Source organism: Bufo bufo, chromosome 11 (genome assembly GCF_905171765.1).
Source record: "Bufo bufo chromosome 11, aBufBuf1.1, whole genome shotgun sequence".
Lineage (NCBI taxonomy): Eukaryota > Metazoa > Chordata > Amphibia > Anura > Bufonidae > Bufo > Bufo bufo.
In genome coordinates, this window is record NC_053399.1 from 1,745,577 (window position 1) to 1,760,642 (window position 15,066).

General features: G+C 54.7%; 1 protein-coding gene across 2 annotated transcripts; it reads right to left on the bottom strand.

The window, feature by feature from the left end:
* Positions 1-3,339: 3,339 nt before the first annotated feature.
* On the bottom strand, positions 3,340-14,569 carry RPS6KL1 (ribosomal protein S6 kinase like 1). Of its 2 annotated transcripts, XM_040412358.1 has the most exons (11): positions 14,339-14,569; positions 5,237-5,494; positions 5,036-5,160; positions 4,861-4,953; positions 4,742-4,789; positions 4,493-4,625; positions 4,207-4,407; positions 4,045-4,134; positions 3,877-3,959; positions 3,716-3,811; positions 3,340-3,510 (listed from the first exon to the last, which is right to left on the bottom strand). In XM_040412358.1, exons 2-11 carry the CDS (start codon positions 5,451-5,453, stop codon positions 3,418-3,420), a joined length of 1,179 nt encoding a protein of 392 aa, XP_040268292.1. In that variant the 5' UTR covers positions 5,454-5,494; positions 14,339-14,569; the 3' UTR covers positions 3,340-3,417. The 2 variants fall into 2 exon arrangements, with proteins under 2 accessions (XP_040268292.1, XP_040268293.1); XM_040412359.1 differs by lacking the exon at positions 4,861-4,953.
* Positions 14,570-15,066: the final 497 nt, after the last annotated feature.

Here is a 15,066-nt window from a genome sequence, read left to right on the forward strand (position 1 = left end):
GCAAATACAGTGGCGGAAATAATTATTTGACCCCTCACTGATTTTGTAAGTTTGTCCAATGACAAAGAAATGAAAAGTCTCAGAACAGTATCATTTCAATGGTAGGTTTATTGTAACAGTGGCAGATAGCACATCAAAAGGAAAATCGAAAAAATAACTTTAAATAAAAGATAGCAACTGATTTGCATTTCATTGAGTGAAATAAGTATTTGAACCCCTACCAACCATTAAGAGTTCTGGCTCCCACAGAGTGGTTAGACACTTCTACTCAATTAGTCACCCTCATTAAGGACACCTGTCTTAACTAGTCACCTGTATAAAAGACACCTGTCCACAGAATCAATCAATCAAGCAGACTCCAAACTCTCCAACATGGGAAAGACCAAAGAGCTGTCCAAGGATGTCAGAGACAAAATTGTAGACCTGCACAAGGCTGGAATGGGCTACAAAACCATTAGCAAGAAGCTGGGAGAGAAGGTGACAACTGTTGGTGCGATTGTTCGAAAATGGAAGGAGCACAAAATGACCATCAATCGACCTCGCTCTGGGGCTCCACGCAAGATCTCACCTCGTGGGGTGTCAATGGTTCTGAGAAAGGTGAAAAAGCATCCTAGAACTACACGGGAGGAGTTAGTTAATGACCTCAAATTAGCAGGGACCACAGTCACCAAGAAAACCATTGGAAACACATTACACCGCAATGGATTAAAATCCTGCAGGGCTCGCAAGGTCCCCCTGCTCAGGAAGGCACATGTGCAGGCCCGTCTGAAGTTTGCCAATGAACACCTGAATGATTCAGAGAGTGACTGGGAGAAGGTGCTGTGGTCTGAGGAGACCAAAATAGAGCTCTTTGGCATTAACTCAACTCGCTGTGTTTGGAGGAAGAAAAATGCTGCCTATGACCCCCAAAACACCGTCCCCACCGTCAAGCATGGGGGTGGAAACATTTTGCTTTGGGGGTGTTTTTCTGCTAAGGGCACAGGACAACTTATTCGCCTAAACGGGAAAATGGACGGAGCCATGTATCGTGAAATCCTGAGCGACAACCTCCTTCCCTCTGCCAGGAAACTGAAAATGGGTCGTGGATGGGTGTTCCAGCACGACAATGACCCAAAACATACAGCAAAGGCAACAAAGGAGTGGCTCAAGAAGAAGCACATTAAGGTCATGGAGTGGCCTAGTCAGTCTCCGGACCTTAATCCAATCGAAAACCTATGGAGGGAGCTCAAGCTCAGAGTTGCACAGAGACAGCCTCGAAACCTTAGGGATTTAGAGATGATCTGCAAAGAGGAGTGGACCAACATTCCTCCTAAAATGTGCGCAAACTTGGTCATCAATTACAAGAAACGTTTGACCTCTGTGCTTGCAAACAAGGGTTTTTCCACCAAGTATTAAGTCTTTTTTTGTTAGAGGGTTCAAATACTTATTTCACTCAATGAAATGCAAATCAGTTGCTATCTTTTATTTAAAGTTATTTTTTCGATTTTCCTTTTGATGTGCTATCTGCCACTGTTACAATAAACCTACCATTGAAATGATACTGTTCTGAGACTTTTCATTTCTTTGTCATTGGACAAACTTACAAAATCAGTGAGGGGTCAAATAATTATTTCCGCCACTGTATGCAGAGAATCATCCAAGCTTCCAGCAATGCCGGGATGTTCTACGCCGGATACCAAGCACTAGTGTGAAACTGCCGTCCAAGCTGAGGGGTCCATACCTGCCATTTTACATCTCCCCTTTCAAGACCCAATCCTCCCCGCAGCTGCCACCAACGCACAGACCAATCAGGGTGTCGTTCTTTATTGAGCAGGTAACTGTGACATCACATCGGGGACTACCTGGTAACTGGCTGTGACATCACATTGGGGACTGTCCGGTAACTGGCTGTGACATATTGGTGGCTGAGTGGTAACTGGCTGTGACATCACATCTGTGACTGTCCGGTAACTGGCTGTGACATCACATCTGTGACTGTCCGGTAACTGGCTGTGACATCACATCTGTAACTGTCCGGTAACTGGCTGTGACATCACATCTGTAACTGTCCGGTAACTGGCTGTGACATCACATCTGTAACTGTCCGGTAACTGGCTGTGACATCACATCTGTAACTGTCCGGTAACTGGCTGTGACATCACATCTGTAACTGTCCGGTAACTGGCTGTGACATCACATCTGTGACTGTCCGGTAACTGGCTGTGACATCACATCTGTGAATGTATGGTAACTGGCTGTGACATCACATCTGTAACTGTCCGGTAACTGGCTGTGACATCACATCTGTAACTGTCCGGTAACTGGCTGTGACATCACATCTGTAACTGTCCGGTAACTGGCTGTGACATCACATCTGTAACTGGCTGTGACATCACATCTGTAACTGTCCGGTAACTGGCTGTGACATCACATCTGTAACTGTCCGGTAACTGGCTGTGACATCACATCTGTAACTGGCTGTGACATCACATCTGTAACTGTCCGGTAACTGGCTGTGACATCACATCTGTAACTGTCCGGTAACTGGCTGTGACATCACATCTGTAACTGTCCGGTAACTGGCTGTGACATCACATCTGTAACTGTCCGGTAACTGGCTGTGACATCACATCTGTAACTGTCCGGTAACTGGCTGTGACATCACATCTGTAACTGTCCGGTAACTGGCTGTGACATCACATCTGTAACTGTCCGGTAACTGGCTGTGACATCACATCTGTAACTGTCCGGTAACTGGCTGTGACATCACATCTGTAACTGGCTGTGACATCACATCTGTAACTGTCCGGTAACTGGCTGTGACATCACATCTGTAACTGTCCGGTAACTGGCTGTGACATCACATCTGTAACTGGCTGTGACATCACATCTGTAACTGTCCGGTAACTGGCTGTGACATCACATCTGTAACTGTCCGGTAACTGGCTGTGACATCACATCTGTAACTGTCCGGTAACTGGCTGTGACATCACATCTGTAACTGTCCGGTAACTGGCTGTGACATCACATCTGTAACTGTCCGGTAACTGGCTGTGACATCACATCTGTAACTGTCCGGTAACTGGCTGTGACATCACATCTGTAACTGTCCGGTAACTGGCTGTGACATCACATCTGTAACTGTCCGGTAACTGTGAGATCACATCTGTGACTGTCCGGTAACATCACATTGGGGACTGTCCAGTAACTGGCTGTGACATATTGGTGGCTGAGTGGTAACTGGCTGTGACATATTGGTGGCTGAGTGGTAACTGGCTGTGACATCACATCTGTGACTGGCTGTGACATCACATCTGTGACTGGCTGTGACATCACATCGGTGACCTTTTACATACTGCTTTGGTTTTGTGCATTGTGTTGCCCGTTGTGGGGGACCCCCGGCAGCCCCATGACCTCCACCCCTCAGAGCAGTTTGCCCTAGTGGACGTCACTGAAGAACGGGTGGGACTTGATCCTTTGTGCTCCCCCAGGACCAGAGCCGAGCCGTTTCTCTGGATCATAAATGAGCAGCTGAAACGAGGAGACAACATGCTTATGAGACATCGAGGAGCAGACAGCAACACAATCCTCGAGGGGCACGTGAACCCAAGAGAGCCATTAGCCTGAACAGAAGTGGCTGACCTGGGTCATGGATGGAAATCACGTGGCTGCACAACAAGGCCAAATGCAACCAGTATAAGGTTGGGGCAGGTGGCGAACCCTCAGACGTACTCACCGCTTTCAGCAGAGACACTGCATCCGCACTGAGCTGCTCTGGGCAGGGGACCTCCATCTGACTGCTGACCCCTGACATCAGGGTCTTGTACAGGGGCTGTGGAGACACAGAGTCAGCTACTCCTGCCAGGAAAGAGACCCGTGGAGAAGCCACATCCTCACCTGTCCAGTCATCATCTCGTAGAGGAGCACCCCTAGGCTCCACCAGTCACAGGCCTCGTCCACTGCAGCCACCCCCAGGACCTCTGCAAAACAAAAGGGCGGCACTGCTCAGTGACCTTGTATGTACGAGCGCCAAGATGTGATGCACAGAAAAGGAGAGGAGCGCACCTGGTGCCACGTACAGCTGCTCCACAGCCTCAGGACAACAGACGTGATCCACCTCTCGCCACTGGCCAAAGTATGTCAGGAGCACGTCCCCTATGGAGACACAAGGCACGTCAGGGCCACCTCACTGCTGCCGGGAGGGTGCTGGAGGGAGCTTCTTCTCACCAGTGTCTCCCAGGAGCACATTGCGGGGATTCAGATCTCTGCACAGAACCCCCTCCTGGTGAAGAGAGTCCAGTGCCAAGGTCAGCTGGGCACCCCAAAGTCTGACCTGTGACTCCGGCACCCCCTGGACCCAGTCCTGTGAAGGGCTGCAGTGACTGATGGGAACCTGGTACTTCTTGAGATGTCCCCACAGACGTCCTCCTGCAAGAATGGAGCAGAGAAGGGAAGGTGCAGAGCAGACGGGTGACTGAGGTGGGGAAGGCGCTGATGTCGCCGAGCGTCTGACCTGGAACGTGCTGCAGCCGCAGATACAGGGAGTCTTCACCAACGTAAAACTTCTGCAGCGGCACCATGAAGGGGACGCCCTGTGGAATAACCGTGACTGCTCCGTGGCCACAACGACCAGACTTCATCAGAGACTACACAGAAAGCAAAGCGGCCAGTCAGGGGACGGTGAGAGGCAGAGGGGCCCCGCATGCTGCTGCCAACGCCAGTCACATGATTACTACATGCTGATGGATGATGGGAGTCTTACCTTAAGAATAAACCTTGTCCTTGAGGTCGGGTCATACACCAGCTGCACCTAAACCGTGGAGAAAGCACAGCGGTCACAGAGTGCAGGCTCTCAGGGCGCCGTGGCCTCTTGCCACGTACCTTATCAATGATCTCTAGGACTCGGCAGCCTTTCAGGTTCTCCACTGCAGCGCTCAGGACGCGGATGGGGCGGAATCTGAGGCTGCTGTAACCCTGAGACAGACAAAACGCAAAAGTCGGGAACCGCAGCAGGACCACCGCCACCCAGGCTGCCACGTCTCGCCCACGTCCTCACCTCTGCTGCACCAGTCACGTTTCCCACAGGCCTTTGCAGGTGGCAGTTGAAGATTTCTTCAGCTCGTTTCAAGTACTGTGAGATCTTGCGTTTCACTGCCTCGCGCCTCTCTCTGCTCGGGTCCACTAGTGGGGGAGAGAGAAGAATGAGGAGGGAGCTGATGTGGGGGTGGGGATGTCACGCGGGGCACCAAACCCTGACCTGTCACCCCACTCAGGAGCAGCTCCACCCCGTGCTTGTAGTGGCTGAAGGCCGCTTCATACTCCTCGTTGGCATCTCGCTCCTGCGCCACGTGCAGCTGCTTGGCTGCATCCACCAGGTAGTCGCGCTTGAATGGGCCCTTCAGACTTGGAGTTGGTTCCGTGACCCCTGGGAATCCGATGCGATACTGACAACCCAGATCACGGTCTCCGCTCATTGCCCCCCAGGAAGCGCTGGACTGAGGAAGGTTCAGCAACCCTGCAGGAAAAAATGGCGGGTATTACGCAGGTGCAGCAGCAGAAATGGCGGAGAGGGCACATGCTGCCTTTGGGGTATGTTCACACAAAGCAGTTAAGGTGCACGGGAAAAGCCGTGGTGTGGCGCTTACTGGTGAACCAGGGATTGGAGCTGCTCGAATGCTACATGTGAACAGAGCTCAGGTACCTGCACGTCTGGCGGATTCGGATTCCCCAGAAAATATCTGCACCATATACAGGTGAGAGGGCAAGCGGGCAGACAAGCGGGCGTCGGTGAGGGGGCACACGGGGGACAAGCGGGCGTCGGTGAGGGGGCACACGGGGGACAAGCGGGCGTCACTGTGTCCTAGAACAGCCAGGATTTCTAGTAGGAATAATAAATGCTACAGAGGGTGCAGGGACATTACGGCACAGGTCGCGGCTGCTCCTGGAAGGAAGGTGCAGACATGTTGTGTGACCGCCGGCTCTGACATTCCAGCATTCAATGGAGGATAAATCAGACTGGATGCAGATCCAATAAACGGGCGAGAACCGAGGGAACCCGGGGCGAGGGACAAACTGCTGATTAATCGAGAAAAATGTTTGATTAGGATTCCATAATAATATTTAGTTCTAAGGCCAGCAATAAACTCTGCTCAATGCGAACATATGCAGGTGCAGCAAACCGGATACTGAGCGCAGGTGCAGCAAACCGGATACTGAGCGCAGGTGCAGCAGACCGGATACTGAGCGCAGGTGCAGCAGACCGGATACTGAGCGCAGGTGCAGCAAACCGGATACTGAGCGCAGGTGCAGCAGACCGGATACTGAGCGCAGGTGCAGCAAACCGGATACTGAGCGCAGGTGCAGCAAACCGGATACTGAGCGCAGGTGCAGCAGACCGGATACTGAGCGCAGGTGCAGCAAACCGGATACTGAGCGCAGGTGCAGCAGACCGGATACTGAGCGCAGGTGCAGCAAACCGGATACTGAGCGCAGGTGCAGCAAACCGGATACTGAGCGCAGGTGCAGCAAACCGGATACTGAGCGCAGGTGCAGCAGACCGGATACTGAGCGCAGGTGCAGCAAACCGGATACTGAGCGCAGGTGCAGCAGACAGGACACTGTGCGCAGGTGCAGCAAACCGGATACTGAGCGCAGGTGCAGCAAACCGGATACTGAGCGCAGGTGCAGCAAACCGGATACTGAGCGCAGGTGCAGCAGACAGGACACTGTGCGCAGGTGCAGCAAACCGGATACTGAGCGCAGGTGCAGCAGACCGGATACTGTGCGCAGGTGCAGCAAACCGGATACTGAGCGCAGGTGCAGCAGACCGGATACTGAGCGCAGGTGCAGCAAACCGGATACTGAGCGCAGGTGCAGCAGACCGGATACTGAGCGCAGGTGCAGCAAACCGGATACTGTGCGCAGGTGCAGCAAACCGGATACTGAGCGCAGGTGCAGCAGACCGGATACTGAGCGCAGGTGCAGCAGACCGGATACTGAGCGCAGGTGCAGCAAACCGGATACTGAGCGCAGGTGCAGCAGACCGGATACTGAGCGCAGGTGCAGCAAACCGGATACTGAGCGCAGGTGCAGCAAACCGGATACTGAGCGCAGGTGCAGCAAACCGGATACTGAGCGCAGGTGCAGCAGACCGGATACTGAGCGCAGGTGCAGCAAACCGGATACTGAGCGCAGGTGCAGCAGACCGGATACTGAGCGCAGGTGCAGCAAACCGGATACTGAGCGCAGGTGCAGCAAACCGGATACTGAGCGCAGGTGCAGCAAACCGGATACTGAGCGCAGGTGCAGCAAACCGGATACTGAGCGCAGGTGCAGCAAACCGGATACTGAGCGCAGGTGCAGCAGACAGGACACTGTGCGCAGGTGCAGCAAACCGGATACTGAGCGCAGGTGCAGCAGACCGGATACTGTGCGCAGGTGCAGCAAACCGGATACTGAGCGCAGGTGCAGCAGACCGGATACTGAGCGCAGGTGCAGCAAACCAGATACTGAGCGCAGGTGCAGCAAACCAGATACTGAGCGCAGGTGCAGCAGACAGGACACTGTGCGCAGGTGCAGCAGACAGGACACTGTGCGCAGGTGCAGCAAACCGGATACTGAGCGCAGGTGCAGCAGACAGGACACTGTGCGCAGGTGCAGCAGACAGGACACTGTGCGCAGGTGCAGCAGACAGGACACTGTGCGCAGGTGCAGCAAACCGGATACTGAGCGCAGGTGCAGCAGACAGGACACTGTGCGCAGGTGCAGCAGACAGGACACTGAGCGCAGGTGCAGCAGACCGGATACTGAGCGCAGGTGCAGCAGACAGGACACTGTGCGCAGGTGCAGCAGACAGGACACTGTGCGCAGGTGCAGCAGACAGGACACTGTGCGCAGGTGCAGCAGACAGGACACTGTGCGCAGGTGCAGCAGACAGGACACTGTGCGCAGGTGCAGCAGACCGGATACTGAGCGCAGGTGCAGCAGACAGGACACTGTGCGCAGGTGCAGCAGACAGGACACTGAGCGCAGGTGCAGCAGACAGGACACTGTGCGCAGGTGCAGCAGACAGGACACTGTGCGCAGGTGCAGCAGACAGGACACTGTGCGCAGGTGCAGCAGACCGGATACTGAGCGCAGGTGCAGCAGACAGGACACTGTGCGCAGGTGCAGCAGACAGGACACTGTGCGCAGGTGCAGCAGACAGGACACTGTGCGCAGGTGCAGCAGACAGGACACTGTGCGCAGGTGCAGCAGACAGGACACTGTGCGCAGGTGCAGCAGACAGGACACTGTGCGCAGGTGCAGCAGACAGGACACTGTGCGCAGGTGCAGCAGACAGGACACTGTGCGCAGGTGCAGCAGACCGGATACTGAGCGCAGGTGCAGCAGACCGGATACTGAGCGCAGGTGCAGCAGACCGGATACTGAGCGCAGGTGCAGCAGACAGGACACTGCGCGCAGGTGCAGCAGACCGGATACTGAGCGCAGGTGCAGCAAACCGGATACTGAGCGCAGGTGCAGCAGACCGGATACTGAGCGCAGGTGCAGCAGACCGGATACTGTGCGCAGGTGCAGCAAACCGGATACTGAGCGCAGGTGCAGCAAACCGGATACTGAGCGCAGGTGCAGCAAACCGGATACTGAGCGCAGGTGCAGCAGACCGGATACTGAGCGCAGGTGCAGCAGACCGGATACTGAGCGCAGGTGCAGCAGACAGGACACTGAGCGCAGGTGCAGCAGACAGGATACTGAGCGCAGGTGCAGCAAACCGGATACTGAGCGCAGGTGCAGCAGACCGGATACTGAGCGCAGGTGCAGCAAACCGGATACTGAGCGCAGGTGCAGCAGACCGGATACTGAGCGCAGGTGCAGCAGACAGGACACTGTGCGCAGGTGCAGCAAACCGGATACTGAGCGCAGGTGCAGCAAACCGGATACTGAGCGCAGGTGCAGCAAACCGGATACTGAGCGCAGGTGCAGCAGACAGGACACTGTGCGCAGGTGCAGCAAACCGGATACTGAGCGCAGGTGCAGCAGACCGGATACTGAGCGCAGGTGCAGCAAACCGGATACTGAGCGCAGGTGCAGCAAACCGGATACTGAGCGCAGGTGCAGCAAACCGGATACTGAGCGCAGGTGCAGCAGACAGGACACTGAGCGCAGGTGCAGCAAACCGGATACTGAGCGCAGGTGCAGCAAACCGGATACTGAGCGCAGGTGCAGCAGACCGGATACTGAGCGCAGGTGCAGCAGACCGGATACTGAGCGCAGGTGCAGCAGACAGGACACTGAGCGCAGGTGCAGCAAACCGGATACTGAGCGCAGGTGCAGCAAACCGGATACTGAGCGCAGGTGCAGCAGACCGGATACTGAGCGCAGGTGCAGCAGACCGGATACTGAGCGCAGGTGCAGCAGACAGGACACTGAGCGCAGGTGCAGCAAACCGGATACTGAGCGCAGGTGCAGCAAACCGGATACTGAGCGCAGGTGCAGCAGACCGGATACTGAGCGCAGGTGCAGCAGACCGGATACTGAGCGCAGGTGCAGCAAACCGGATACTGTGCGCAGGTGCAGCAGACCGGATACTGAGCGCAGGTGCAGCAGACAGGACACTGAGCGCAGGTGCAGCAAACCGGATACTGAGCGCAGGTGCAGCAGACCGGATACTGAGCGCAGGTGCAGCAAACCGGATACTGAGCGCAGGTGCAGCAGACCGGATACTGAGCGCAGGTGCAGCAGACAGGACACTGTGCGCAGGTGCAGCAAACCGGATACTGAGCGCAGGTGCAGCAAACCAGATACTGTGCGCAGGTGCAGCAGACCGGATACTGAGCGCAGGTGCAGCAAACCGGATACTGAGCACAGGTGCAGCAAACCGGATACTGAGCGCAGGTGCAGCAGACAGGACACTGTGCGCAGGTGCAGCAAACCGGATACTGAGCGCAGGTGCAGCAGACCGGATACTGAGCGCAGGTGCAGCAAACCGGATACTGAGCGCAGGTGCAGCAAACCGGATACTGAGCGCAGGTGCAGCAAACCGGATACTGAGCGCAGGTGCAGCAGACAGGACACTGAGCGCAGGTGCAGCAGACAGGACACTGTGCGCAGGTGCAGCAGACTGGACACTGTGCGCAGGTGCAGCAGACAGGACACTGCGCGCAGGTGCAGCAGACCAGATACTGTGCGCAGGTGCAGCAGACCGGATACTGAGCGCAGGTGCAGCAGACAGGACACTGAGCGCAGGTGCAGCAAACCGGATACTGAGCGCAGGTGCAGCAGACCGGATACTGAGCGCAGGTGCAGCAGACCGGATACTGAGCGCAGGTGCAGCAGACCGGATACTGAGCGCAGGTGCAGCAGACAGGACACTGTGCGCAGGTGCAGCAAACCGGATACTGAGCGCAGGTGCAGCAAACCGGATACTGAGCGCAGGTGCAGCAAACCGGATACTGAGCGCAGGTGCAGCAGACAGGACATTGTGCGCAGGTGCAGCAGACAGGACACTGTGCGCAGGTGCAGCAAACCGGATACTGAGCGCAGGTGCAGCAGACCGGATACTGAGCGCAGGTGCAGCAAACCGGATACTGAGCGCAGGTGCAGCAAACCGGATACTGAGCGCAGGTGCAGCAGACAGGACACTGAGCGCAGGTGCAGCAGACAGGACACTGTGCGCAGGTGCAGCAGACAGGACACTGTGCGCAGGTGCAGCAGACCGGATACTGTGCGCAGGTGCAGCAGACAGGACACTGTGCGCAGGTGCAGCAGACAGGACACTGTGCGCAGGTGCAGCAGACAGGACACTGTGCGCAGGTGCAGCAGACAGGACACTGTGCGCAGGTGCAGCAGACAGGACACTGTGCGCAGGTGAAGCAGACAGGACACTGTGCGCAGGTGCAGCAGACAGGACACTGTGCGCAGGTGCAGCAGACAGGACACTGTGCGCAGGTGTCCTTGACACTGTACATGGATCACACACACACACTGTACATGGATCACACACACACACACACACACTGTACATGGATCACACACACACACACACACACACTGTACAGGGATCACACACTGTACAGGGATCACACACACACTGTACAGGGATCACACACACACACACTGTACAGGGATCACACACACTGTACAGGGATCACACACACACTGTACAGGGATCACACACACACTGTACAGGGATCACACACATACTGTACAGGGATCACACACACACTGTACAGGGATCACACACACACTGTACAGGGATCACACACACACTGTACAGGGATCACACACACTGTACAGGGATCACACACACATACTGTACAGGGATCACACACATACTGTACAGGGATCACACACACACTGTACAGGGATCACACACATACTGTACAGGGATCACACACACATACTGTACAGGGATCACACACACACTGTACAGGGATCACACACACACTGTACAGGGATCACACACACATACTGTACAGGGATCACACACACTGTACAGGGATCACACACACATACTGTACAGGGATCACACACATACTGTACAGGGATCACACACACACTGTACAGGGATCACACACATACTGTACAGGGATCACACACACACTGTACAGGGATCACACACACACACTGTACAGGGATCACACACATACTGTACAGGGATCACACACATACTGTACAGGGATCACACACTGTACAGGGATCACACACTGTACAGGGATCACACACACACACACACACACACACACTGTAGAGGGATCACACACACACACTGTACAAGGATCACATACACACACACACACACTACAGGGATCACACACATACTGTACAGGGATCACACACACACACTGTACAGGGATCACACACACATACTGTACAGGGATCACACACACTGTACAGGGATCACACACACACACTGTACAGGGATCACACACACACACACACACACACACACACACACTGTACAGGGATCACACACACACACACTGTACAGGGATCACACACACACTGTACAGGGATCACACACACACACACTGTACAGGGATCACACACACACTATACAGGGATCACACACACACTGTACAGGGATCACACACACACTGTACAGGGATCACACACTGTACAGGGATCACACACACACTTCGCAGGTGCAGCAGACAGGACACTGTGCGCAGGTGCAGCAGACAGGACACTGTGCGCAGGTGCAGCAGACAGGACACTGCGCGCAGGTGCAGCAGACCGGATACTGTGCGCAGGTGCAGCAAACCGGATACTGTGCGCAGGTGCAGCAAACCAGATACTGTGCGCAGGTGCAGCAAACCAGATACTGTGCGCAGGTGCAGCAGACAGGACACTGCGCGCAGGTGCAGCAGACAGGACACTGCGCGCAGGTGCAGCAGACAGGACACTGCGCGCAGGTGCAGCAGACCGGATACTGTGCGCAGGTGCAGCAAACCGGATACTGAGCGCAGGTGCAGCAGACCGGATACTGAGCGCAGGTGCAGCAAACCGGATACTGAGCGCAGGTGCAGCAGACCGGATACTGAGCGCAGGTGCAGCAGACAGGACACTGTGCGCAGGTGCAGCAAACCAGATACTGTGCGCAGGTGCAGCAGACAGGACACTGAGCGCAGGTGCAGCAGACAGGACACTGTGCGCAGGTGCAGCAGACAGGACACTGCACGCAGGTGCAGCAGACCGGATACTGTGCGCAGGTGCAGCAAACCGGATACTGAGCGCAGGTGCAGCAGACAGGACACTGTGCGCAGGTGCAGCAAACCAGATACTGTGCGCAGGTGCAGCAGACAGGACACTGAGCGCAGGTGCAGCAGACAGGACACTGTGCGCAGGTGCAGCAGACAGGACACTGTGCGCAGGTGTCCTTGACACTGTACATGGATCACACACACACACTGTACATGGATCACACACACACACACTGTACAGGGATCACACATACTGTACAGGGATCACACACACACTGTACAGGGATCACACATACTGTACAGGGATCACACACACACACTGTACAGGGATCACACACACACACACACACACTGTACAGGGATCACACACTGTACAGGGATCACACACACACTGTACAGGGATCACACACACACACTACAGGGATTACACACATACTGTACAGGGATCACACACACTGTACAGGGATCACACACACATACTGTACAGGGATCACACACATACTGTACAGGGATCACACACACACTGTACAGGGATCACACACATACTGTACAGGGATCACACACACACTGTACAGGGATCACACACATACTGTACAGGGATCACACACACACACTGTACAGGGATCACACACACACACTGTACAGGGATCACACACACACACTGTACAGGGATCACACACACACACTGTACAGGGATCACACACATACTGTACAGGGATCACACACACACTGTACAGGGATCACACACACACACTGTACAGGGATCACACACACACTGTACAGGGATCACACACACACTGTACAGGGATCACACACACACTGTACAGGGATCACACACACACTGTACAGGGATCACACACACACACTGTACAGGGATCACACACACTGTACAGGGATCACACACACACTGTACAGGGATCACACACACACTGTACAGGGATCACACACACACTGTACAGGGATCACACACATACTGTACAGGGATCACACACACATACTGTACAGGGATCACACACACACACACACACTACAGGGATCACACACACACACACACACTGTACAGGGATCACACACACACACACTGTACAGGGATCACACACACACACACACTGTACAGGGATCACACACTGTACAGGGATCACACACACACACTGTACAGGGATCACACACACACACTGTACAGGGATCACATACACACTACAGGGATCACACACACACTACAGGGATCACACACATACTGTACAGGGATCACACACACATACTGTACAGGGATCACACACACACTGTACAGGGATCTCACACACACTGTACAGGGATCACACACATACTGTACAGGGATCACACACACACACACACACACACTGTACAGGGATCTCACACACACACACACTGTACAGGGATCACACACACATACTGTACAGGGATCTCACACACACTGTACAGGGATCACACACACACTGTACAGGGATCTCACACACACTGTACAGGGATCTCACACACACTGTACAGGGATCTCACACACATACTGTACAGGGATCACACACACACACACTGTACAGGGATCACACACACACACACACACACACACACACACTGTACAGGGATCACACACATACTGTACAGGGATCACACACACTGTACACGGCTCCATCTCTCACCTTCAGGATGAATCCAGCATGAAGCAGCCGCACCCAACACTGAGCATCAGCTGAGAGACGTCATCCAATCAGAAAGCAGTCACATCATCTGCTACACCCACTACTCCCATCATCATCAGAATCCACTACGCACAGTACTATGTACAGTACAGACCTCCGCAGTGTGAGCGCTCTTACAGTAGAGACCTCCGCAGTGTGACCGCTCTTACAGTACAGACCTCCGCAGTGTGACCGCTCTTACAGTACAGACCTCCGCAGTGTGACCGCTCTTACAGTACAGACCTCCGCAGTGTGACCACTCTTACAGTAGAGACCTCCGCAGTGTGACCGCTCTTACAGTACAGACCTCCGCAGTGTGAGCGCTCTTACAGTACAGACCTCCGCAGTGTGACCGCTCTTACAGCACAGACCTCCGCAGTGTGAGCGCTCTTACAGCACAGACCTCCGCAGTGTGACCGCTCTTACAGTACAGACCTCCGCAGTGTGACCGCTCTTACAGTACAGCCCTCCGCAGTGTGACCGCTCTTACAGCACAGACCTCCGCAGTGTGAGCGCTCTTACAGTACAGACCTCCGCAGTGTGACCGCTCTTATAGTACAGACCTCCGCAGTGTGACCGCTCTTACAGTACAGACCTCCGCAGTGTGACCGCTCTTACAGTACAGACCTCCGCAGTGTGACCGCTCTTACAGTACAGACCTCCGCAGTGTGACCGCTCTTACAGTACAG

Bases quoted from the DNA above. Each gene is read 5' to 3' on its own strand.
- RPS6KL1 (XM_040412358.1), bottom strand. From the start codon at position 5,453: ATGAGCGGAGACCGTGATCTGGGTTGTCAGTATCGCATCGGATTCCCA. The intron at 4,790-4,860 runs GTACGTGGCAAG...TCCACGGTTTAG, and splicing joins TCCTAGAGATCATTGATAAG to GTGCAGCTGGTGTATGACCC. The intron at 4,135-4,206 runs GTGAGAAGAAGC...GTGTCTCCATAG, and splicing joins TGTGCTCCTGGGAGACACTG to GGGACGTGCTCCTGACATAC.